At 35.8% G+C, this 27,265-nt stretch overlaps 1 protein-coding gene across 1 annotated transcript in view; it reads left to right on the plus strand.

Annotated features, from left to right (window-relative positions):
* LOC110464901 (myosin-IIIb-like) overlaps positions 1 to 27,265 on the plus strand; it is a 45,623-nt gene that overhangs the window by 1,149 nt on the left and 17,209 nt on the right. Inside the window, exons 2-22 of the mRNA XM_021520364.1 lie at positions 5,402 to 5,572; positions 7,268 to 7,333; positions 8,078 to 8,216; positions 9,644 to 9,735; positions 10,575 to 10,689; positions 11,672 to 11,819; positions 13,756 to 13,873; positions 14,501 to 14,618; positions 15,296 to 15,367; positions 16,038 to 16,176; positions 16,409 to 16,637; positions 17,773 to 17,937; positions 18,701 to 18,846; positions 20,522 to 20,638; positions 21,331 to 21,397; positions 21,937 to 21,992; positions 23,581 to 23,730; positions 24,044 to 24,161; positions 24,695 to 24,946; positions 25,804 to 25,910; positions 26,605 to 26,734. Coding sequence (XP_021376039.1) covers positions 5,465 to 5,572; positions 7,268 to 7,333; positions 8,078 to 8,216; positions 9,644 to 9,735; positions 10,575 to 10,689; positions 11,672 to 11,819; positions 13,756 to 13,873; positions 14,501 to 14,618; positions 15,296 to 15,367; positions 16,038 to 16,176; positions 16,409 to 16,637; positions 17,773 to 17,937; positions 18,701 to 18,846; positions 20,522 to 20,638; positions 21,331 to 21,397; positions 21,937 to 21,992; positions 23,581 to 23,730; positions 24,044 to 24,161; positions 24,695 to 24,946; positions 25,804 to 25,910; positions 26,605 to 26,734 — 2,652 coding nt within the window. The 5' untranslated portion in view covers positions 5,402 to 5,464. The remainder of the gene's footprint in view (positions 1 to 5,401; positions 5,573 to 7,267; positions 7,334 to 8,077; positions 8,217 to 9,643; positions 9,736 to 10,574; positions 10,690 to 11,671; positions 11,820 to 13,755; positions 13,874 to 14,500; positions 14,619 to 15,295; positions 15,368 to 16,037; positions 16,177 to 16,408; positions 16,638 to 17,772; positions 17,938 to 18,700; positions 18,847 to 20,521; positions 20,639 to 21,330; positions 21,398 to 21,936; positions 21,993 to 23,580; positions 23,731 to 24,043; positions 24,162 to 24,694; positions 24,947 to 25,803; positions 25,911 to 26,604; positions 26,735 to 27,265) is intronic.

The raw sequence follows: 27,265 nt of genomic DNA on the forward strand, positions 1-27,265 counted from the left end.
CTTACACAACACACATGGAGGCAAGTCCTTAAATGACCTTAGCTATTAAAAGGACGTTAAACAAAATAAAACCAAACCAAACCACTGATTTGACACCGATAGTTTATATATCAGAATATAATGTTACAGATACTATGATCAGAATATAATGTTATACATGTGGGGTAGTTCTGGAAGTATTATAAAACTTAAATAACAATTAGGCTTGTGTACATCAATACAAAATATACACTGTTACATTGCCTCATAACTATGTGAACAGCTGAATAATACATAGAGACTTATATATATATATACATGTATGTGGTTCATTCAGGAGCTAGGCTAACCCATCACTATATTACCAACATTTCACTGTGAACAATTACCTACATTGTATGTTGAACGTTTATCCTTATTTTACAATAAACAGTTGTGTAATCTATTTGTTTATTGAACAATAACAATACATTGAACATTCAGCTAGATTGGCCCCTAGCGTCACTGATGAGTCCTACGAGGAAGAAATTAACAGCTGCATGTATGATATACTCATTTTTGACATATTTTATCTATAACCAAATTTCAAACGTACAATATATCACAATTCAATTCAATAATTTTATTGCTCATTTATAGTTACATAGTAACTTGAGGGCAAAAAAAATAACAACAAATATACAAAGAAACTGCAATAGTGAACAAAATATATATACACTTATAGAGAAGCCAGGCCCACGCTCCTCAGTTCAAGTGGCCGTTTCATATAAAAGCACGAGTCAGGTATAAGTTGCATATTGTCAGAAGATAAAATATGTGTTATAAGTATCTGTGTCTAGTATAGAATAGTTTTGTATATATTTACTTAAATAGTCCTTTCTCAGCGGTAGTGTACATTATGGCCAAACCTGAAGAAGAAGTGTTCCTCATCTTCTAGAACAACACTTTTTTTACATACTCGTTGCTCTATAGGGGTTACATGTGTGTGTTATGTTCATTGAACAACTCTTGAGCTCATTTTTCCCCAGCAAGAAATTAAACTTACATTTAAAAATGGTTTGTCTGTCTCTGTGACCTCATCAAAAATTTTACTTATTACCATAAATGTATGTTTGTTAATTAAACCTATATCCTGTTTATTAATACAGATTTAATGATTCATTTTTTCCCACTCTCAGTCCTAAGGAGTCCTGTGTTCCACAGTTCATCTTTAAGATAAGAAAATGATGACTTACCATTTTTATCATATGATTACTTTGTTTTTCAGTGAATACATAATGTATTTTCCTATGTACCTGTACTTATATATAAAATATGATTTATTATTTTATCATCAAATGATGTCAGAGATTTTCAGAATACATTATTATGTCACAATTGAGAAAAAACCAATATAGATCTACGATAGCTGAATTTGAGACTTTATGAAAGACCTAGAAAAGTGTGTTTTGTGGTAACATTCACAAAAAGTTCTTGGATCATGTTTTAAGAAGGATCTTAAATTCGTTTTTACAACTGTACTTCATATGACATTTGTGAAACTTGTAACAATATATACTTTCTGGTCTAATTTAATTTTTGAATATTTATAATTCATTTCATAAATCCTATATAAAATGGAAACCCATGTAAGATCATTCGAGCTGAGTCTATCCTGGGGGACAGTTTCAGTGGGGGTAAAGAATTGGCTGTTACACCAGGGCATGACATGTGTGAACAATATATACAGGACTGTAACAGGTATGTCTTCACTGCTGTGCCTGTGACTATATATACAGACGATTAGGTTTTAACATTGACAGTATTGATTATTTTGCACTACCTGTATCTGCACTGTGTAAATCCCCCAGTTTGTTTACAGGTATATATGTCCATGTTCTTATATTTAAGGGGCTGCAGTGGCCAAGTGATTAAGATATGTCTGACATTCTGTTACCGCTATATCTAGCCCTCCACTGCTGGGTCGCAGGTTCGAGACCTACGTGAAGCAGTCACCAGGTACTGGCGGTAGGTCAGTGGTTTTTCTCTAGGAACTCTGGCTTTCCTCCACCACCAAAACCTGGCACGTCCTTAAATGACCATAGCTGTTCATAGGACGTAAAATAAAAACAAACCAAATCTTAGATTTATCAGGTGCATATATATATAGCTGCCTAAATGCTAGTACACAGGTGAATCCACCTTTTCGAAAAGGAACACAAAACAAATCAAAAACACTGCTAGTTGCACCCCCTACCAATGACCCGCCCTGGACCCGTTTCTAAATGAAGCCAATCTGAACAAGGGCAATAGCTAGCGCTATACGCCTCTAGTCTGGTTATAAATTAAACCCCAGCTGTCTACTGACTTCTGTCCTGTATATGTACAGGTGTGAGTCACTTTCTTCTGTTGACTATCAAGAGTTGGAAAGAAACTCTTCCCTTGCTAGTCTATTGATTTGGGAGTCAAAAGGTCAAAAGTTACTGTCAAAATATCTCTTCTGCCAAAATAGTTTCAAAGTAGGGCATTTTTCCATCTTTGTAGGATCTTAAAACATTACAAAATGACCACGGATAGCGTAAGAAGAAAACTTACTAGCATTAGGGGCGAAAAGTCAAGGTCACCTTGCCACTCCAGTAGGAATTTTTGCAAAAGTTATTGCCCTTTGTTCATTTCAGTATTTGTTTTTTTGTCTGGAGATTTTCTCTTACATTTGTTATAGCATGTCAGCTAATTACCATTCTTAGAATGATGTAGATCTTATTTCAATGTAAGAAAGTATATAACACCGGGCATTCGACGGGAGTATATTGTTCCGCCCAGCGGTTCTCTTATATGTTCCATCTTTGAACTTGAAATTTCGTTGAAGAACTACCCATTGGGTCTAAAATAATCCCTATTGATTTACTAGTCAAAAGGTCAGTGGTCAAGGTCACAGTTAAGCCGTTTTACTTAATATTTTTTGAAACTCTAATTCTGAAAAAAGGTGAAAGTAATTTTAAGAAACGAACTATGGGAAGATCAGTAAGATTTGTGGGGATGAGGCTGGAGGGGCCATTTGGCTCCCATGAACTGACGTACCCCCAGAATATTATTATGTAGTCAGATTAACATAATTTATTCTCTGCAATATCGGTATTGTATAACAAGTCTATGTCAATCACTCTTGTTGGCTGAGAAAGAAGTATGCAGAGGGTCTTAATGTGGGAGGAAACAGGTGTACCTGGAAAAACCCACATAGTCTAGCAGGTGACCCTATACCTTTGTTCCCATGTCCAATCAGGAAATTAAACCCAGCCACCTTGATGACAGTGGGTAACATAAAATGTATTTGGGAATGAGGTCTTAGGCCAAACCTCGCCTTACCAACCCAGGTATGCTTTTGTTAGGGCCAGTAACAATGTGTCGGATTCATTACAGCAAATATACCTTATTGTCAGAAAAACAATAATTTGCCTAGAGCAATCTGGTGTTAATTCTGGTGAAAATACAGCTTGCTGGATAATTTTTCTCAGGGAAAATATCAATAACAGACTGTAGTACGCCAGACAAGCTAAACTTTCTATTTAAAATGCCTAAGTGAACAGTTGGGAGAATGTTTGTTTGCAGATTACATTGAGATTGTGTGGCATGTCAGATATCTGTTTGGTTGGTTTCCCATTACGATCATTCCAACATGTACATCCAGTATTAGTACAGGTATCCGTTTACTGTTACCAGCGGTTGATAAATATTTGCATAAAAAAAATGCATTGTACCTCTACCTGGTTTATACAGGTACATTACGACTGGTATATATATATAGGTAAAATAAATTTACTCAGGTGGGGATCACTTGAGATGTATGACGAAGTGATAAGAACCCGACTAATTCATAGGCTGTAAAATCTTTCTTGCTCGACAAAGTTCAAGAACATTTATTACTAAGGTCTCATTAAACAGCACAGTTTTTATTTATTTCGAATTGTTACATTCTGTATACTGATCAAGGAGTCAAGCCCAAGGTTATAGGTTCCTTCTCAATTGTTTGGTAACACACATGACTAAAATTTCACAAATATTTATCGATAGGTAAGTGGAATTGAGTGACAAAATTAGTCCAATAAAGTGCTCTCCAACCAGTGTCCATATATAACACTGCCAAATATTTAAAAATAGACTCAATATATCATGCAAGGGAGACAAATCAATCTCACAAAACCTTTAATTGTTATATTATGAATATAATCCAAAATAATGTTGTTTCACATTCTTGTATGGACCCACAAATGGATTCAGTAGAGTTCCTTGAGATGGCCACAAAGTTATTTAAGCCGGCCGAAGCAATATGTATACACACTCAAGATTATAAAATTGTTTCAGAGATGTTTATCAGGAGGGACAGTAGTCTAGTGGTAGGACGCGTACGCCGGGCTTGTGACCGAAGGGTTGCGGGTTCGAGTTGCGGTACGGCACTGTGTTGTATCTTTGAGCAAGATACTTTACTTCGCTTGTTCCAGTCTACTCAGATGTAAATGAGTATGTGGTTGGGCAGTGCTAGAATTGTAGAATGCTAGCTGTGGGTGCCGAAATGGCAGCACCGGTTGTATGCTCCCCTCTGAGACGACCTACAAACTAGGTTGTGATGAAGCGGCAGTATATAAAAACCTTGAATTATTATTATTAATATTATTTATTCATGCATAATGAGCTTCATTTATTCAATATATGTATGTATGATCTGAATATATACACAATTTAGGTCGCAACAAGTCATGAAATTTAAATTCATCTCTACCATAAAAAATTGACATATTTTGCACACGTTTCTATGCAGAAATGGAATTTCATGTGATGCACATACACTTGGAATATGGAACTCCTGGCTGTGTGATTCACCAGTGATCAGGTAGCTCAGTTAGGTAGATCGTCCGTCTAGACTTTGGAGGGCCCTGGGTTCAAATCCCAGTCTGTCTGCCCATTTTTCCTGTCCTGTTACAGTGGTGCCGTGACCAAGCAATTGATTCAATTGCTGTAAAGCTTGGCAATGCAAGGGGATATCCTAACTTATGGTCCTCAGAGGGGAAGATTGAGAAAAAGGACGGAGAAATGAAGCAGAACTGTACTGGTTCAATAGCCAGTGACCAATTGGTCAGAGCGACTGACCTAAGAATTCTGAGGTGCCAGTTAAAACTGGTTCAGTTAGGGTTAATTTTGTTAAGCATCCTATTAACAGCTAAGGTCATTTAAGGGCGTGCCTCCATGTGTGTACGCAGTGTATGCGTGCTTGCATGTGTGTATGCAGGAGACAGGGTATGTTGGTGTGCATTCAAACTTCTTATATTTCGAAACATAGCATTTTAAAGCAATATATGCAATGTTCATATTTTAAAGAAAACAATTGCCTGAAGAAACATGAATTTCTGTAATGACTGATTTTTTTTCAATTTGATTTTTTCCCCAGATTTAATCATGGCCTAGAAAGTTTAGCCCACCAGTCACCAGACAGTTGTTGCTATAGGTAGCCATGGGACCTCCAAAGGGCTACAGCGATGACCTTGCTCATCTGAGTGACCTTGATGAGCAGACCATCCTGAAGGAACTAAAGGACAGATACGAACGAGACATCATATATGTATGTATAGTCACAAGCACTTGTACAGGGCTAGGAATTGATTTTAAAAACCACGAGTCAGTTGGGCTAATATAGGTTCCAATTTTACTAGTAGTTCATGTGTAAACTCCATTAACCCAATGTTATTTAACACGTACATGATAAGTAATAACAACTTTTGACTAGTCAATTGGGCCAACAGTTTTTAGAACCACTTTAGTCCGGCTGGAGATTTCACTTGTCTCGGACTGCTGGGCTACCGTTATTTTCTAGCCCTGCTTGTATTATTAAGTTAGAGCGGTATTATTTCTGTTAAAGAATTATTTTCTATTGTACAAAGGTACCAGAGTTCTCTTGTGCCTGTATATATACTGGTTCACATCAATAGTGCACTTCGATTTAGCAAAATTAACATTCTGTTTGTCCTCTAACTTGGCACTCCGGTCTGCTAAATGGAACAGCACCTCAGATTACATTCCTGGATGTGAAAAAAACCCTCTTTTTTTTTGTGAAAAAATTCAAATCATTACCTTTATTTACAAGTTTTACACACTGAAATCAGTAATTATTAGCTCACCTGGCCCGCGGCATCCGGCGTACGGCGTACAGCAACTTTTTCCTTTAAAACGCTACTCGTCCTGAACGGCTCAGAGGAATTTTTGACCAAATTTGGTCTGGAGCATCATTGGCCAAATGGTTCTCAGTTTTGTATAAACGGAGGGTATGGTCCCCCTGGGGGCAGAGGGTCGAGGCCAAATAGGGGGAAAATAGGTAAATCTTTAAAAATCTTCTTCTTCTCAATCAATAGAAGGATTTTGACCAAATTTGTTCTAGAGTATCTTTGGACAAAGGAGACCCAGGTTTGTATAAACGGAGGGTGTGGCCCCTCTGGGAGCATAGGGGCGGGGCCCAATAGGGGAAATAGAGGATTTTTTTTTCTCCTATTATACAAGTGAAGGGATTTAAACCATATGCAGTCTGAAGCATGCTTAGGAACAAAAGAATCAATTTTGTTTAAACTGGGGCAGATTAGTGGGGCCCATTAGGGGAAATAGACCAAATGTGGTCTGAAGCATGTTTAGGGGAAAAAAACTCAATTTGTTTAATTTGTATAAAAAGGTGCATGTGAGGCCCAATAGGGGAAATAGAGGAAAATTGTGACATAACATGGAAACTCATTTACTTGTAGTCTTTCCCACCAAGACAGATTTATATGTAGTTCTTCTTGCAACTTTGTTTCTTGTACTCCTTTGATAAACCTGAATTGTACTCAGCAGGTTTTAAATTGAAAAATAAATTACCAGGTGAGCTATTAAGGCCCCTGGGCCTCTTGTTTATTACCACAATAAAATATAGATTAAATGGCTATACACATACATCTGGAATGAACACTTTTCAGTAGCTGTTTGAAATGTGACTATGACACAGTTAGTCTCAGAAGTAAAATTTATCATTCTAATTTACTCATTCACCCCTGAAGACACATTTGAACTCTTCCAATTCAAAGGTTGGAATAGTTCATTATCAATTTTCAGGGGTGAATGAGTTAAAATCAGACTTATAAGTCTGTTCCTCTACGATCCTCCGCGATACGTAATTACACTCCCCCCAATTTATTTACAACAACTGATACAATTTCATATGTTTAAAATGTTTAAATGGAGTTCAGTCTCATTTTGGTTGATAAATATTTATATTTAATTTTCCTTGTTACAGACCTACATTGGGGATATCCTGGTCTCTGTCAATCCTTACAAAGATTTGACCATATATGGAGATGCAGTAAGTATAGATAAATATATTTACGGTATACGGTGTACCAGCAAAATTTCACCCCGTCAAACTTCCACCCTTCATCATTAAAACTCATATTTGCCCAGTGTTAATTTTGCCCCTTCACATTTAATTACATATGCTTATTATGATGTTTTCTACTAGATTTGCTGTAACCATATAATTATCCCTCATTACGAAGAGCAAAAAGGCGAAAACTACGCAGCGGTAAAGATTTCCCCATATAGACTGTATATATATATGAAAAGAAAAAATCTCAACGAGTCTTTAGTACTTTCATCTCGTCAAGGAGATTCTTCAGACTGAAAATACTAAAATTCTTTTATATTATTTCTTCGTCTGTAAGGATAATTTTTCTGCTATTATAATATATATATATATATAGTCTGTTTAATTACAGACCATCTATAAATACTTAGTGGGTCTGTAAGATATATAAAATGCATAGAGATTGAAATTCTCATAATAAACAATACCAATTAAGTTATTTGTGTCATTATTGGCTCAAGGTTTGATGCATATATCAAGACATATATGTTTCACGTGATACTGGAATTCTCAAATTATCAGGCTATTTCATAAATTCATGTAATTATTCATATCTATCAAAAAAAAATCTACAGTAATGAAGTATAGTGATTTATCTATATTTTTATTGCGAGTAATTTTTAGACAGTTAAAAGTATATCTAATACATATTTTGTGTCAATTTGTTGATTATATTTTGATCAGGTTGGGAAACGTTATGAAGACCTTAAAGAGCTGAAGGATCTACCCCCACATATATACGCCATGGCCACGAAGGCGCATCAGAATGTTCGGCGGATCGGAGCTAATCAGTGCCTCTTAGTGAGCGGAGAATCGGGAGCGGGTAAGTCATAATTTCCACCTTGGGGGCAATTTTTATACGCCCGTCAAATTGGACGGAAGTATTATGGTATGGGGTTGTCCGTCTGTCCGGCCATTCGGCCGTTTCCAAAAGTTATTGCCCTTTGTTCATTTTAGTATATGATTTTTTGTTCCGGAGATCTCCACCTACATTTTTTTGACGGATTTCTTTGAAACTTAGAAGGCTAAATATTCATGATATCTTATTGTGTTTCCTTGAAACAAAATTTGATTCAACAATTTTTGCAAAAGTTATTGCCCTTTGTTCATTTTAGTATATGATTTTTTGTTCCGGAGATCTCCACCTACATTTTTTGACGGATTTCTTTGAAACTTAGAAGGCTAAATATTCATGATATCCTATTGTGTTTCCTTGAAACAAAATTTGATTCAACAATTTTTGCAAAAGTTATTGCCCTTTGTTTATTTCAGTATTTGATTTTTGTCCGGCAATCTCCTCCTACAATTTTTAACGGATCTCTTTGAAACTTGGTCTACATTATAATCATGCTATTAAGTTATGTCTTCCGTAAAAGAATTTTGATTCGACAAGTTTTGCAAAAGTTATTGCCCTTTGTTCATTTCAGTATTTTATTTTTTGTCCGGAGATTTTCTCCTGCATTTTTTATAGCATATCAGCTAACCACTCTTAGAATGACGCAGATCTTATTTCAATGTTAGAAAGTATATAACACTATATGGTGTTCGACGGGCGTATATTGTTCCGCCCTGCGGTACTCTTGTTTTGTTTAAATTAGTTAAAACCAAGGTTTGTTATAGATTAATCTGATTGATCTTTTATTAAAGAATTTAACTGCCAAGCAATAGAATTTACAAAATGTTGGTGTTACACTGTGAAATCTATCTGATTTGAACCCTGTCAGTATTCTGACACACTGCCAAATCTGACAAACACCTATCATCTTATTTTGAATAAATAATACCAAACAAAAACTGTTTATTTTGATACCCTGTCCTGTCTAGCAGATTTGTTGGGATTAGACAGGTTTTATTGTTACACAGGTATAACACCATCTGGCAGAAATGATATAAAATTCCCAAACAAAATAAATTTACTGTACGAAAAAAAGTGTGAAGATCCACACTTGCTTTTGGTTAATTCAAATAATTCAATGGATTTGTGTCAGTAACAAAATTAAGTAAAATCTCACCTTTCTGAGTTATTACCTGGTAAGTAGAAAACGCAATGTTCCGAGTCAAATTTGTTTATATTTCTACAACACCGAAATATATCCTTAACATTAAAAACAGAATAAGATCAATCTTCAATATAATATTTCATATTTATTTTTGGAGGTACATGTGCATGAACCCTTTCAGAAATGTGTGATAAGCAAGAAATATTAGGCAGATTTTATATGAGGATATAATATTGATTGATTTTTACAGGTAAAACAGAAAGCAGTAAGATGCTGGTCGCTCAGATTGTACGACTCACCAATGATTCAGGATTTTCAAATCTCCATCAAAAAATTATTGAGGTAAAATATTTAGTTTCAGATTGTGCTTTGACTGAAATTAAGGCTAATTAATCTGCAACTAGAAATTTCAGGGTATAAAATACATGTATATATATAGAGAGAGCAATTATTGTTATACAATAACACCCCAAAATCTGTTTTTATTTTGAAAACATTAACCCGCCACTAAAATGCTGGCGTTTTACCCCAGGTGTTCCTATTTACGTTGGGTTGATTAAGTTTTTACGTTTAAGTCAGTTGTGGACTACTGAAGTTGCTTGTGTCTGGGATATAGCAGGTTACATAACCTTTAACCTTGACCTCTGTGACCTTGCTAAGTTCTTAAGTTTAGTAGCAGGGCGTCTGTGTCTTACAGACAGACAGTTCTTGTTCCTTCAACTTATACCCTAGATTTAAGTGGTTGTCATAATTTTTGTGGTAAAATTTAGCCACAGTAAATGTCAGAAATGTGATCTTTAATGGTTTGCTAAAAAATGATTTGCCTAGCTGCCTTTATTTTTTGGGGAGCTGGAAGTGAATTAAACAAACCCCTGTTACTATATTATCGAGCATGTACCGTATTTATCCTGCAACACACCCAGTGGGCCGACACATACTCTCTGACTGAAAGTAGGGGATGTGCTTTGTCAATTCCATTCAATTTATTAACTTATAACAGGACAATGAAATAGCATTTGTTGATATTTCTACTGAAAAACAATAGATATTGGTGGGATTATTTCCAGACATGGGATTAATGTGTTATAAATGTATGACAGCTGTGTTTTGTTTTTTGTTCCGTTTTTTTTTTGTGAGTTTTTATTTCCACCTGTAAATGATATGTTTACATACATCATTAGGTAAACCCTCTTCTAGAAGCCTTCGGAAATGCGGAAACCGTGATGAACAGAAATTCCAGTCGCTTCGGAAAGCTGGTCGAACTAATTTTATCCCCTAATGGTGATATAGCTGGAGGTGGGTACAGCTATTGTGAACATTGAAAAGTTTGTAATGGCGAGATTTTTTTTTAATAATTTGAATTGCTTCATTCTGACATGTTGAACCAAATTGACTAAGACTAGAATATGCTGTTTCCCTGGTACGATATATATTTTTTTAAATATTGACCATCATTCAATAAATCACTGTTTTATGTCTGTGTGGTAATCGTCTTCCATGACAATTCAATTTCTTTCTCAAAACAAGTTTTTTCCATTTCATTTTTGTTTGAATCTGATGAGTCCATGCCTCTTGTGTTAATTAAGTGGTCATCATTGCTACATGTGTGTAGGATCTTTTATGAATTTCCATTTCATATGAGATTTATGAAATTAATCTGAAGAATTTTTCATTTTAGTGAGCTTCTGGAACGCTCAAATATGAAAAATGTATGATGTCTCAGCTTATAATTTTTTTTCTTATGAAATGAAAACAACTTTCCAATCTTATTTTATCACATGAGGCAAAGTAATTTGTGTTTCAGGTATCCGAACCGATTCTACCTTGATGGCTATAGAACATTTTATCACCTAGTTGTAACCAAGATTGATTCATTAGTCAGGCAAAACTCCCAATCACTCATAAAATCCATAAAAGTTACAAAAAGTTCAGAGGCAAAGATGTTGGGTGTATTACAAGAGTTCAGAGGCAAAGATGTTGGATGTATTACAAGAGTTTAAAGGCAAAGATGTTGGGTGTATTACAAGAGTTCAGAGACAAAGATGTTGGGTGTATTACAAGAGTTCAGAGGCAAAGATTTTGGGTGTATTACAGGAGTTCAGAGGCAAAGATGTTGGGTGTATTACAAGAGTTCAGAGACAAAGATGTTGGGTGTATTACAAGAGTTCAGAGGCAAAGATGTTGTTGTATTCACTGAATAAATGATGAAGATGGATATACCTTGATAGGAAAAACTGTTAAAGAATTCAAAAGATCATAACTATTTTTTAAATTTTAGCAAAGATCACAGAACATATGTTGGAAAAGTCACGTGTTGTTAACAAGATGGCGGGAGAGCGAACATTCCACATTTTCTATTGCCTATTTGCGGGACTGTCAGTTAATGAAAAGAAGCGATATTACCTGAACAATCCGGAAACTTACAGGTTGGTTTTCAGCAATATTTTACTTTTAAAAAACACAAAGTCTTAATGGTAGATTCTTCAATTTATTTGGTAATTGTCAACTACTTTTGCCCCATTTGGACTCCTTCAGGACTTCATAGTAAAAATGTCATAGACATTTTGAACTTTCAATAATTGGGGTTTTGTCTAGTATATCAATTAAATGCAGCTATGATAATAATACTACAACCCTAACTTGTTTCTATGCCTTGTATCAATTTTTAATGAAACTACAACAAGAAAAACATATAACGGTGCTTAAAAATATTGAAAATAAACAAGTGCCTAGCTATCTAATTTACACTTAATTTTACATTCAAGTTACACAGAAAGCACAGTAGTCTAGTGGTAGGATGCCGGGCTCGTGACCGAAGGGTTATGGGTTCGAGTCCTGGNCCTTTTGTACCGATGAAGGGATTTTGACCAAATTTGGTCTGGAGCATCATTGGCCAAAGGGTTCTCAGTTTTGTATGAACGGAGGGTATGGTCCCCCTGGGGGCAGAGGGACGGGGCCAAATAGGGGAAAATAGGTAAATCTTTAAAAATCTTCTCCTCAACCAATTGAAGGATTTTGACCAAATTTGTCCTAGAGCATCTTTGGACAAAGGAGACTCAAGTTTGTATAAACGGAGGGTGTGGGCCTTCTGGCGGCATAGGAGCGGGGCCCAATAGGGGAAATAGAGGATTTTTTTTCTCCTACTATACAAGTGAAGGGATTTAAACCAAATGCAGTCTGAAGCATGCTTAGGGAGAAAAGAATCAATTTTGTTTAAACTGAGGTGTGTGGATTCCCCTTCTTTGGGGCAGATTAGTGGGGCCCATTAGGGGAAATAGAGGAAAACATTAAAGATCCTTCTCCTTCTGTACCGTTGAAGGGATTTTAACCTAACCAAACTTGTTTTAGAGAATCTTTGGGCAAAGGGAATTGAATATTTATAAATGGAAGATGCAACTTTGTTACTTGTACTCCTTTGATAAACCTGAATGGTACTCAGCAGGTTTTAAATTGAAAAATAAAATACCAGGTGAGCTATTAAGGCCCCTGGGCCTCTTGTTATATATTCAGAGTTAATGATCATACATATTTCCCAAAATGGTCCTTAAGTTAGTGATTTTTTCCCCAATTTCATTCCAGGGTCTGATTTCCAAAATCCCCCTATAAAAAATATAAACTCTTGAAATGAACAAAAATATCATCTTAAATGATGCCAATTTTCAATCTCATTCTGCTGGCCTAGCAACTTTTACTCTATTGACACATTACTTTTGTAACAGCTAAGGAATATGAGGGGAAATACTGCCTTACTGGCAGGCTAGCTTTGCCGGTGATGTGGTATAATCCGGGGACCCGCTCACTAGTTCAGCTATGTCGAGCGTGGTCAGTAATTTGGATGGGTGACTGCTGGCACGTTACATTTGGTGGCAGCGGTGGGATACGGTGTGATCATGTAAGGCCAGTTCCTGGTGGTTAAGGAAGGTGCATTGATACACAGGGAGGACCTATGGGATTCCCCAGGCCAAGTCTCGGGATGAGACTTCTTAAAGGGGGGGGGGGGATAGTAACAGCTAAGGAATATGAGGGGACACTACTGCCTTACTCAGGTAGGCTAGCTTTTCCAGTGATGCAGTATACCGCTCTATAATTCAGCAACGTCGAGCTTGGTCAGTTCTTGGATGGGTGACTGCCCGCACGTTACACTTTGATATTATGTAAGCAGTATCCCTATAGGTCTAGAGTGGTACAATGTATCTTTAAGGTGCTTCGAGTTGTAATTACTTCAATGCATTGTCTCTAATGAAATGTTTTGATATATTAATCATTAAAATTAATTAAGTTTTGTGAAATGAGGCTTGCCACCATTATATTCTTTACAAACCAATTCTGTACAATAACTCGTAAACCTTGCTTGATTTCCAGGATTTTAGAGGAAGGGTATGGTAACCGGGTGTTCCGGAGCGGATTGGATTATGAAGGATATGTAATGAGGATGGAGGAACTGAGAAACATATTCAACATTGTAGGATTCTCATCACAGGTTTGTATCCGAAATAGCACACATACACCATAGCCCAAGTTTCCTCTGGCCCCGACACCAGACTTAAGACATTTTGATGGAAAGATGTCTGGTGTGGGGCCAGAGCGCACTACTACATGTATATGAAGATGTTAGGTATCGGAGAGTTATGAGGTGCTGACATTAACAAAAATCTACTATGACATAACACTTACCTCACATTTATTGATAAATGGATTATTTATTTATCCAAATCAGCACTTATTATCACCAACAGCTGCTAAATTCCATCAGTAGAGTCCTTGGTTTTCAATCGTTCAAAATTTCCCACAATTACACGGGAGTGACTAATAAAAAAAACTGTACTGATCTGGACTAAACATTTGAATTGATAACTCTTTTTAGAAGAATTCTGGACCTCCTCTTTTTGTTAAATAGTCACAATTGACATGGAAAGAAGTTTCAGAACTCCTGACCATGGTCATTATGTTAATCTAATTATCATTAGTCAGTTTTCAAATTTTTGCTCAGAAAAAACTGCTAAAGCTTGTCTTTTTGAAAATGAATTAAGGAACTCATTTCAAATAAGGAGGATAAACAATTGAACAGTCACCTGTTCTGGAAGTTCTATTTACACCTATTTTACAGGAGGTGGACCTAATACTCGGCCTAGTGGCAGGAATACTTCATCTGTGTAACATCGACTTCGTGGCTGATCCCGAAATTGATCAGGTCATCATTGTTAACGAGGACGAAATTGACTTCAGTATGTATGATATTTACATGTACCGTATTAGCCATTATAAGCACCCATCCCCCTTTTCAAAAACTATTGATATTATGCGAACATCCCCTAAATCCTCCCATAGTCTTGTACCTACCGTATATAATCCATCCCCAAAACATGAGACTAAGTGTTTGCACAATAAGATTATTGGTTATCAGATTGAAATGCAGTAGACTATCCCAATATCTTTATAAGTGTATATTATTGTATTCCTTGAATATATTGTAGAAAATTTTGCCCAGTTGAATATTCGCCCTTCATCGTACTGTTTAAACCCATTTCACCTAGTGTTAACTTTAGGAAACCCTACCATCCATTAATCTGGATGAGTTCTTTATGGTCCACAGTGATGAAAGGGCTAAATTTTCCCCAGCATGTGGTATTTCCATATATGGCATATGCGCTGTATAATGATTACATTCACAGTCATGATAAATTTGCCCTCATTGTAGAATAAGAAAAAAATGCATGCTTGCAGCAATTGTGTGGTTCATGGGGCCATTGTATCAATTAATTTCTCTCTATAATTATTAGTCTTCTTAAGTAAATTGTTGAGCAATTAAGAAAACCTCTTTAACCCTTGTTTATATATATTTAATGGTGATAAAATTTAATTAAAATGTTGGAGCAAAGTAAAGTAGTCTATTTTGTTGTAGCGTCCACTCTTCTGTCACTACAGCCGGAGGATTTAGCTACGGTCTTACTCTCAAACAGGGCGTTTGTACGTGGTAAGTACTGTGTTACTCTCAAACAGGGCGTTTGTACGTGGTAATTAATGTGTTACTCTCAAACAGGGCGTTTGTACGTTGTAAGTACTGTGTTACTCTCAAACAGGGCGTTTGTACGTGGTAAGTAATGTGTTACTCTCAAACAGGGCGTTTGTACGTGGTAAGTACTGGTAATGCATTTTTCTTTGCAGGACATTTCTGTTTTAGTCTCAAACATGCTGTAAGCGCTGTATTACTGTCATAGAGGCAATTGTTTGTGGTATATTTTCCTGGCGCTTTATTAAGTAGAAATTACAATGCTATCTACATGTCATTTGGTTTTTTATGTAGTTTCATGTTTTCATATTTGGAAAATTTTAGTAAAAACATAAAAAAGCCTTCAGAAAAAAATTAAGTAAGAGGTAAGTTTGGTTATTATTTCATATTGTGAAAATCCTTGATATTAGACCCCGTCCTCTTTTCTGTAGGACTATAACGTTGTTTAGCAAACCCCTAAATGTACATGTAAAAAAATTATGTCATCTTTATAATGTGGTATCATTTAAGGTGACATGCACATTTAGATATATGGCAACAAATTTTAATTGGTGTCCCACAATTTAAAGTAAGGAATGAAACAGTCAAAGTTATGAATTAATTGCACTGGTTGACCCTTGTTGCTTGTTTATAGGGGAGAGAATCGTGACCATGAAGACAGTGGGTCAGGCGTGTGATGGGCGGGACGCCCTGGCAAAGGTCCTGTACAGTCGTTTGTTCAGTTGGATCGTGGCCCAGATCAATATCGAGCTTGACCCATCGGTGGACAGCAGGTGAGCACAGAATGAATCTTGTCCAAATTGTTGAAAGTCATGTCAAGTTAACTGTTTGTTAACACAAGTTTTCAAAATTCAATTTGTTTTTGAGAAATGTCTTGAAAATTTACAACCATATTTAGTATTTATCTTATGCATGCATCCATTCATCTGAGTTTCCAGAACAAATCTTGATTCTATAGAAATAGTTTGTATCAAAATTCAAATGATTTTGTTTATATTCCCACAGGAATAACCGATCACCGCGGACAATTGGCATTTTAGATATGGCAGGTTTCGAGAATTTTCCCGTCAATAGCTTGGAGCAATTGTGTATCAACACTGCCAACGAACAGCTTCAGAACTTCTTCAATGAATACATCTTTGCATGGGAGTTGCGTGAATACCAGGGGGAAGGTATCAAAAGTCCAAAGGTCAAGTTTGAAAACAACCGAGATGTCGTGGACCTGTTGTTGCGGGTAGGTTTGTACGGTTTTGTTTGAAGTTATGTTTATTCAAAAGTTTGTGATTTTATTGACTGTTCAAAGAACTAAAACTTCTACTTTGTAAATATACAATGTGAAGATAGACATCAAAATTATATTTCAATTTTGCTGAATCCGTACAGAATTTTCCAACCAAATCTCATGATATTCTCATGAGAATCTAAGTAGTCTCTCATTACATTTGTCTGCAAGTTGATTTTTTTCTCATGAGAACAGGTTAGACCATATGAGAAAAATATTACTGCCCTGATTTCTCAGCCGAGAAATTTTCTCCTGAGTAAATTGGAATTCAGGTTTAGGGAATTATTGGTCAATTAATGAAAAGGACCTACTGGATAACATGGGGAAATATGGTTAAGCTTGTTAAGAGTGAGTTTAGAAGGTAACATCCCTATAAAAAGGGAAATTGAAATTTTGCATCTTACTTTAATTGTGACAGAGGGATTGTGCCAAAATATAGAATTAAAAAAAGGGTTCTATTGGATGACTTGATAGATTAGATAGATGACGTTAATATATGGTAACAATTAATGTAGCATACCTAGGCACGTTACATTTTATTGAATGATAAAGGTGATCAGCCCAATGGAGACAGAGGTATGGGTTGGCTCAATAGGTGAAACATATTTTTATTAAGAAAACTACTTCTGAAGAATGGTTTGACATATTATAACCTGAAAATATGTGTATCATCATTTGGAACAAGAGAATTTATAAGAGTTTCATCTGAAAGGCATACATTACATTTTAGCTGCATATGTTAACAGGATTTGAAGCGTCTTTTGTTCAGACATGCTTTCATATCTGACATTTTGCTACGTTTATTTTATTAGAATTAATGTAAAAATACTTCTCTCTGGATTACAAATAAACCGAGACTTAGTTAATATTGGTGCCTGTTTTTACAGTACCCTATAAAAATGTTACATATCTACATACATTGTAATTATGCATTATTTCATAAAATTTCAACTAATTAAATCAAAAAGAGATACTTTAATTGCTTAATAAATAAATAAAAATAGAGTTATGACTGGATCATTATCCTCGGGCCGGATGTGTTATTAGACAACTTTAATCATCTATAAGAACATATTAATTTTTTCAGAGACCCGAGGGAATATTTTCGATACTTGAGGACGAGTGTCGGCTACAGACGTCCACTGACCAGTCATATGTAGACAAGGTTGACCATTTTTTAGGGAAACATTCTCACTACAAGAAGTCTAAGGCCAGAGAACCTGTTTTCACTGTGACACACTTCGCAGGCCAGGTTGGTACAATTATGTTATATTTGTTGACTTCGCTTATTAATATCAACTATCATATTTTGGGACATATTTGCATTGCTGGAATTTGGAGTTTTTGGTGGAAAATTGGATGGTTAAATTTTGGCCAGTCAAGTTTTGGTGCTTTGCAGTTAAATTTTGTGCTTTCTGATGCCTAAAAGTTACTATGTTGCCCTATCTGAGTCCCTAAACTTATTGTAAGGTTTCTCCCTCATGGAGAATCAAAGTGGATCTGGCCAAAGTTCAAAAAAGTTAATTATCAAAATTTTCTAGAATTGATAATTAATTAACAACAGCATGCAAAGTCACAAAAGTAGATCTGTTTGTTGACACCCCAGTTAGTTTACAGATAAAATAGTTTTTTCACTGATATTTGTAACTAGGTATAAAACACTGCCATAACATCAAGTTAGGATTATTGGTGCGTTGGCCAAGTGGTTGAGGCATCGGACATTCTGCTACCACTAGCCCTCCACCACTGGGTCGCGGGTTCCAGACCCACGTGAGGCAATCGCCAGGTACTGGCCATAGGTCGGTGTTTTTTCTCCGGGAACTCCTGCTTTCCTCCACCACCAAAACCTGGCACGCCCTTAAATGACCAAAGCTGTTTACTGCATAAGACGTAAAACAAACAAACCAAAACCAAATGTTATTATTGTAGTCAGATGCTAGCATGATGTTGCCTGTCAAAGTGTGATGTGCTTAGACTAATGTTGTCCTGTATTAAATGGACGTAAATATTACCAGGTGAAGTATAACTTGGAGGGTGTGGTGGAAAGGAACAGAGAAACGCTGGGTCCAAACTTCACCAGTCTAATGGAGAACAGTCAGAACATGTTGATAGCTAAAGTGTTCAGTGTTCAAGAAACAGACTCAGGACGTCTCGACTCACAGTAAGCATATATAATGTATCAATGTTCAGTGTACAAGAAACAGACTTGGGATGTCTCGACTCACAGTAAGTATATATAATGTATCAATGTTCAATGTACAAGAAACAGACTCGGGACGTCTTGACTCACAGTAAGTATATATAATGTATCAATGTTCAATGTACAAGAAACAGACTCGGGACGTCTTGACTCACAGTAAGTATGTATAATGTATCAATGTTCAGTGTTCAAGAAACAGACTCAGGACGTCTCGACTCACAGTAATCATATATAATGTATCAATGTTCAGTGTACAAGAAACAGACTTGGGACGTCTTGACTCACAGTAAGTATATATAATGTATCAATGTTCATTGTTCAAGAAACAGACTCGGGACGTCTTGACTCGCAGTAAGTATATATAATGTATCAATGTTCAGTGTACAAGAAACAGACTTGGGATGTTTCGACTCACAGTAAGTATATATAATGTATCAATGTTCAGTGTTCAAGAAACAGACTCAGGACGTCTCGACTCACAGTAAGCATATATAATGTATCAATGTTCAGTGTACAAGAAACAGACTTGGGATGTCTCGACTCACAGTAAGTAGATATAATGTATCAATGTTCAATGTACAAGAAACAGACTCGGGACGTCTTGGCTCACAGTAAGTATATATAATGTATCAATGTTCAGTGTACAAGAAACAGACTTGGGATGTTTCGACTCACAGTAAGTATATATAATGTATCAATGTTCAATGTACAAGAAACAGACTCGGGACGTCTTGGCTCACAGTAAGTATATATAATGTATCAATGTTCATTGTTCAAGAAACAGACTCGGGACGTCTTGACTCGCAGTAAGTATATATAATGTATCAATGGTCAGTGTTCAAGAAACAGACTCGGGACGTCTCGACTCACAGTAAGTATATATATTGGATCAATGTTCAGTGTTCAAGAAACAGACTCGGGACGTCTCGACTCACAGTAAGTATATATATTGTATCAATGTTCAGTGTTCAAGAAACAGACTCGGGACGTCTCGACTCACAGTAAGTAAATATAACGAATCAATGTCCAATTGATGGAGTCAGGATTGACTCTAACACAGGTATTTCAAATGTACAAATGTTCAGTTTTCAGTTGATTTCGGTCGAAGTCTGACTCACGAAAAGTATACCGGGTGTATGTACAAGTGTTCAGTGTTCTTCAATTAGCTAAGATACATACAGGTATGGTATGTACATATATGTACTGCTATTGTTCAGCATTACAGGATAGTAAATGTTTGTACTCAGAATAGGTAACTTTTACAATATTTATTGTCAGCTTTCATTTGTAAAAGAATCATTATTTCATTCTTCCATATTGTAAACTCAATGTTTACTTTATCAGAATATATATGACACAACTTATTACCTATACAATGTATGTATTGATACACCTTTGTTTCTTAGTATATGCAGCATTTTATTTTCCTGGTTGGAAAATGTCATTAATCTTTACTCTATAGCTTCCATTTATAATGACCATTCATGGGAAATAGCAGAGCTGCAGAAATTTCGTAGATAAAATGTTGCATGCTATATTTAAGTAATGTTTTTTCACAAGTCAAAAATTAAAAGTTTATCAATAAATTCTGTATGTTGTTTTAATTTTATGCTCATTAAAAATTTTCTTCCTGAAGTGTCTCTACAAAGGGAGACCACTCTTGGTCAGCCCCCGAATGGTCACTCCCACAGCGTCAAGCCTTTGGACCTGGGGACAGTCTGTCACGACAAGTAGGACGCCGGCTTAAGGAAAAGTATGTATATGTGGTAGGGTCAGTCATTGTCCTAAATATAATGGTCATCTAAGCTTAATTTCTCCTAATATGTTACCTTAATAATAGGAACATAGTGGTGTATAGGGTGACCAGCTACATTCCGTTGGCCCTGAGGTCTAAAGTGTTTGACAGAATTTTAGCTCCAGTGTGCTTGTAAGGGGGAAGTTCAATTTCCCTGTACTGAAGGTAACTTGTTCTGGACCCTTATAACAAGTAAGGTCATAAGATATCCTCAGTAAGATTCATCAGTTTGTAACTATGTAATTTCAAAGTTTTACTTTCTACACAAACAATGTACGAATTAAAAAAATACATACAACTTTGTCACATCACGGTAATACAAAATACAAATTGCTCACTCAGTCATAGCTTGACAAAGAGACCAGTCGGTCTTGAAATGCTGGGACATGTTTAATACAACATTGTTTGTGTAGAAAGTAAAACTTTGATATTACGGTCATAAAGTAATTTGATCTGTTGGGCAGCCATTTGTGGAAGTATGGTTGCCATAGTATTGAATACATGTGTGATTGAGGAATTATTTTGTGTTTGTATGTTTGTCAAAACCATTGCTGAAGACTGAGTCAGTTGTCATACTGCTGGTATTTCCCTACATTGGGTAGATGTTGTTCAACTGCATTGCATTGTAAAAATATCTTTTACCGTTACAGAGCGAGTCGAGAGAGACAACAGCAAATGACGGGGCCGCCAAAAAACACCACCAGTGCTCACTTCAGGGTAAATTATCTGAGCGTGTCTCGCGATGCCTGTACCTCAGTTGAGTTCCTTGCTGTAGATTTAGAACATGTTTATTCACTGACTGTAACTTTGTTACTTCAGACACTGAACTTATGAACAAACAAATCTGTCTCAAAACTAATTAAGTTCTGAAGCACTCATGCAGTGTGATCATATTAATGATAAGAAAAAGTAAAATAAAAATTCTAGAACTACAAATATTTAGGATAACTAGATTCCACTGTTTCAACTCCAGATTCTGAACAAACAAAATTAAAATAACAACAATGATAATGTTGCAGAAAAGTAGGCTTTTAAAACAAGATTAGGAATATTTGACCTGGCCATTGTCGGTACCTTGTTTGTTGTGTCTGTGAACAAAATAACATGTTGTTCTGATTGTTTCTGTATCTGCACAGCTGTACAAAAGAGTACCTGCATTTGTGAGAAGTAATGATTTGTTAGACTGGCGTCCTAGGATTTCTGTCGTATGAAACTAGCTCAATGTTTTGTTAGGAATCAAATCTTTATCATTTCAGGTGTCTCTGGCAGAATTAGTGGAGAAGTTGACCTCCTCTGAACCCCATTTCATAAGGTTTGTTACGTTACAAACACAATGTAGCCAATGTATTATAGACTGACTTAATAAGTTTATGACCTCTAACATAGTGATTTTTAGCTTGCACCTCAGTTACATAGCTTTAATAGGCCAAGACTGAAAGTTTAAGCGAAAAATGTATTCTTCCTTGCACTAATCTGAGTCAGTTGCAGTTAATTGAGTTTTTTCTTGCATCTCACTAGATAGGTGTTTTTTACTTAATCATACTTTATAAGTATTCTATCGGGGGCCTCCATTTAATATGTCCCTTTGCACAACCAAGCTATGTTTGAATGCTTCCATGATAATTAGAGAAGAAAAACAGGCCTCATGGTGTAAATCATATTACTGTATAGCGCTTTGAATTCGCAGGATCGATATTTCGCGTTTTCAATTATTCAGTACATATTCCCAAATTTCGCTGTGCACCCGAATCCCATGTGTCATGCGAAGTATTTTGAGTATCATCATTTAAGGGTTTTACCTCGGAATACAGGTAAACCGTTTGAAAACACTGATCCCGAGCGTCGTCATCCGCCTGTGACTTCACTCGAAAGAAAATCAAATGTGTATATACCTTTGTAGGATTAAACTGTAATCATTTAATCACATACTGTGTACACATAAATATGTTGCGGCCACTTAAATGTAAGTGTTATTTTTACATGGACTGTCCAGTTGTCCGGTGATAATCTGATATGAGTTTATTTAAGCTTGCATAACAGCGTTGGGTTATAAGTATTTTCAACATGTTGTTATAAGGTCCGTAAAAGTGGTTAACATTTTCGATAATTTCGCTGGTGTTTAGTATCCGCAGATGTAAGTCAAAGTGCGAATATAGCAAAATTAAAACACCCGCGAAATGTAACTGCTATACAGTAAACAAATTTCACATCAATTGGTCTTGTAACAGATCTTAATTTTTTATCATAACAATTAATGAGAAAATCGAGGGGTACTAAAATGGAATGGTACCCTAAATGGAACACTTTTCATATAGATACATATATGATGCAGCATTTTTATTTTGCGATACAACGGAATGGCATCTATTCTATTGGAGCAAATTTTACATGCCTACCTCATGTATTTTGTTCACTTAAACTCAAATGGAAATTAAAAAGAATGAAATGAAAATAAAAAATCCAGGAAAAAGTATGGTGCAGCAAAATAAGTTGCCTAACAAATTTCTAAACATGACAAAACATTGTTCAAATGAATTTATCAGAAAGGGCCAAAACTTACTTGAAATAAAGAAATATATTTCAAATACAGTCCTTTATTTTCAAAAACTGACATATTTGATAAGGTGTTCCATTTTGGGTATCCAGTGTGCTAAAACTTACTGTAAGTGAACCTGACTCAACTATATGCACTCTATTTATAGACATGCGTACTGGGGTTACCAAAAAATATGTTTAATTAAAGCTAAAGGCATTTTTTGTTTTGTTATGTTAAAAATGTGATAATCCAGAAACTAAATAGGAAAACATTTTTCTTAGAAAATTAATCGAATAAGGGTAGATTACTGTTTTCATGTAACAGAATTATTTTATTTTTGGTGATTATTCATATAATATCTTAGGTGCCTGAAGCCCAATGCTAATCAGAGTCCCGACAACTTTGATGGCAAGTTGATCCTGACCCAGCTCAGGAGTACTGGTGTCCTGGAAACCACTCGGATACGGAAACAAGGCTTTCCGACGCGATTACCTCACCATGTGTTTGTGGACAGGTAAGTTTCCTTGTCAATGACAGGTTTTAAGGGGGGCGGTCAGCATGCTCAGCCAGCAGTGTGTGAACTGACCACAAGATCTGAAGTTCAGATCCTGAAGACAAGGGGATGAAGTTGTCTACTCCAGCAAGACACGTATAATAGCCTTGCTTGTCACTCCATCTGTTTGGATGATAATATGGATTACCGTATTCGCTGCAATAAGAACCCAGGGTGCTCATAAAAAAGGATTAAAAGTGCGGTCAGAATTGATGTAGACGTACTATTATTGTATAAGTCATAATAATGGTGTTGATATCTGTATAATTTCCAGGTACAAATTTATAGGCCTCCCTGCCACCGCTGTCATAGAACCGTCATTCATGAAGAATGCCTGTCTGCGCATCCTTCAGGCTACAGACATCCTGGACTGCGAGCTCGGAAATACGAAGGTCAGGAGTTAGCTCCCTTGATTAAAAACACAATGGAGAAAATTTACACAGAAATTCTCTTTTAAGTCTTCACTATTCTTATCTGGCCATCCAGTGACCATCATTGGCATTGTCTTGATACAGTTTCTGTGACACGTAGTATTTTACTAGTCAGCTGCTTTATACGTTAGATTGAATAATATAAGGTATAATCAGATATGAAAAGTAAATACAATTTGCACACTTTTGCGAGAAAAAGAATTAGCAATTTGAATATACAACTTATTTGTGAAGTGACATATTTCTTTTAAAAACAATTAATGAAGTATGTTTCTCTCATATATAAAAATGGTATCAACCTGATTTTTCAGCATTAACTTGCTATAAGTTCAAAATTGAAAGCATTATTGTTATTTTTTTTTCAATATGAAAAGCTAGTAGAACTTTTTGTAAATATAGCGCCAATATTCTAACAGATACATTTCTGATTAAGGAAGAATTTGGTGAAGGGATAATTTTTAGCTGACTATTAGAATGTTGTTTCCCTTTTGCAGGTGTTTCTTCGGTACTGGCAGACTGACAAACTGAATCTGTGTCTGGATGTGATGATGGAGGAACTGGTGACAATTCAGAGTGTAGTACGGACATTTGTTGCTAGGCAACGGTTTCTATCACAACGAAAACAATCTCACAAACACCAAGATATGTTGGCCAATTTCGGCGATTTCCTGTCACGTGAAAACTCCAAGGTGTTTCACATGTTGGTGTCGAGCAATGACCATGATAAACTCAACTTCCAAACGCAGGTAAGACTCGGATGTCTGTCGACCTTTGAAATTACTTCACACAAGTATGATTCAAATGGCTATCTACATAAAAAATTACTTCACACAAGTATCATTCAAACAAAACGAGTCATCGAGTCATTTCGGTACATATTTAACAACTAATTGTACATACGCTTACAGCTTAGCCAATTATCATCAATATGTGGACAACTCGCACATATTTTACACCTTTGTGTTCATACGCTTCACTGGTCATTTGTCTGATGAAGGTGACACAGCACATACAGTACTAGTCATCGAAACGTCACATATAAACACTTTTTGGTTGTGCTACATGAATCTTTTCACAAGTATGATTCAAATGGCTTTTTCTACCTAAAAAATTACTAAACACAACCATAACTCAAATGGCTTTCTACTTGAAAATTTATCACACAAATGTAAAAAAAATAATCTAATGTGTCAAGAAGTTGCCATATTTGATATCACTGCATCATCTTTGTACTGACAGCCTGTTTAAAATCAAAATTCAGAAGAAGGTCTGACGCCTTTAGTCAAAGTGAAGTTCCAAAGTCGATAATAGAGTGTACCAACAAGATTTAAAGAAATGTAAATAACTAAATTCTTTCATGACCGTCATGTCACTCAACTAGATGAGGTTAAATCTGAAAAATAGCCAGTTAGTGCTTACAGGCATTGTGCATGATGATCTAGTCAATGAAACATATGAAAGATAAGGAAAAATCATGGGAAAACACACCTTTCGAAATACATACTTTGCTGTATTATCAAGTTCAAAAGCAAAAGATAATGGGTAGAATCCCAATTAACTTGAGAATAAAACAAAAATGTAATACATGCATGTTATTATACAGTTGGAGGCAGCCCGGAAACGTCAGAGGGAGAGATATGAGGCTCCACCCACTGCCCACTTAACCAATCATGGCTATTATCACATAGAGGAAGACTATGATTCTCCGAGGTATGTTTACGTTTTATATGTTTTAGAGTTATTCGTTTTCAACTTATTTTAAGATATACCGGTTATCAATATATGTGCATCTTATGGAATTTATTTTTGCTTGAGTTTGTTAAATAGTTTTTCTGACTCTTTTTAAACCTGAATAATATACTCCATAATAATATTATACAGACATCTTTTGATTATATCTATTCTACCATATCAAATGTGACAGTACACGATTTTGGGTTTACATGGAATTGATTTTTATGATTTACAGAAGATTTTTATAATTTGTTGATTGATCACAAACATGTACATGCTTGTTTAAAAGACCATATGACGTTTTTTGTTTACAAGAATTGTACACTTCAATAGTATATTCGGGTGGATTATTGAACTGAATTGCTTAAGTATATATGTATTATTGGGATATGTGCATAATCTATTGACCAATGATGAAAAGGGCATTATGTGTGGTAGATTGTGCATTAGTCTCTGATGTTGTCAATTACTGTTTTAATTGTTCATTAAAGCGATTAGTTGTTGAGAAATAAAGTTCTTTCACTTTGCCTTAAAATGCCTTGCATTCACTTGCATACAACCAAAGCACTATTTCCTGTTTAGTTTTGTGTTTTCTTGACTATACAGGGGGTTGATCTACTTCTGTTGTTTGTAACAGGATACATCTACACTCTATCCTTTCTGTATTCAGTCCAGATTACTTTAGCCCATATTCCAAACAACTACCTAGTCACCAAGAGCATTTTCAAGGTCGTCGGATTCCAGATGATCTTGTTCAAGGTCAACGTGCCCAAAAGGAAAGTTCAGGATTTGTGTATCAGGTAAATTATCAACTTGGAAAGGCATTATAATTTCTTCCCCATAACCATTATTACTGTATAAAAAAAAAAGGTTTAAAAAATTATGCTGATGAAGATGCAGTGATTTTGTTCTACTATATATAACCTGACCTTCATATTACTCGGACCTTGACCTTTGTTTTTAGAATCACCTGAACAGGCTTCTACAGATGTTTTGGAGGGGCGCTTACACTACCTGTATTTTCCCCCTGACCTTGACCTGTAAATTGTATTTTATTTAGCTTGACCTATATTTTGAGAACTACCTGAACCACCTATGAGATGAAAGGGGGACTTTTACCTAAATTTATCTTTCCTCTGACCTTGACCTGTTATTTGTGTTATATGGACCTCGACCTTGTTGAACCAATAACTGTAGAAAGGTGACCTTAACTTGCATATATTTTAACCTGGATTTTTGTCCTTCTTATTGTATTGACCTTTAGCTTGACCTATATTTCTAAAACCACCTAAACCAGCTATATCAGAATTAACGGGGACTTTAAACTTTAT

The sequence above is a fragment of the Mizuhopecten yessoensis genome, unplaced genomic scaffold (assembly GCF_002113885.1).
Source record: "Mizuhopecten yessoensis strain PY_sf001 unplaced genomic scaffold, ASM211388v2 scaffold11041, whole genome shotgun sequence".
Lineage (NCBI taxonomy): Eukaryota > Metazoa > Mollusca > Bivalvia > Pectinida > Pectinidae > Mizuhopecten > Mizuhopecten yessoensis.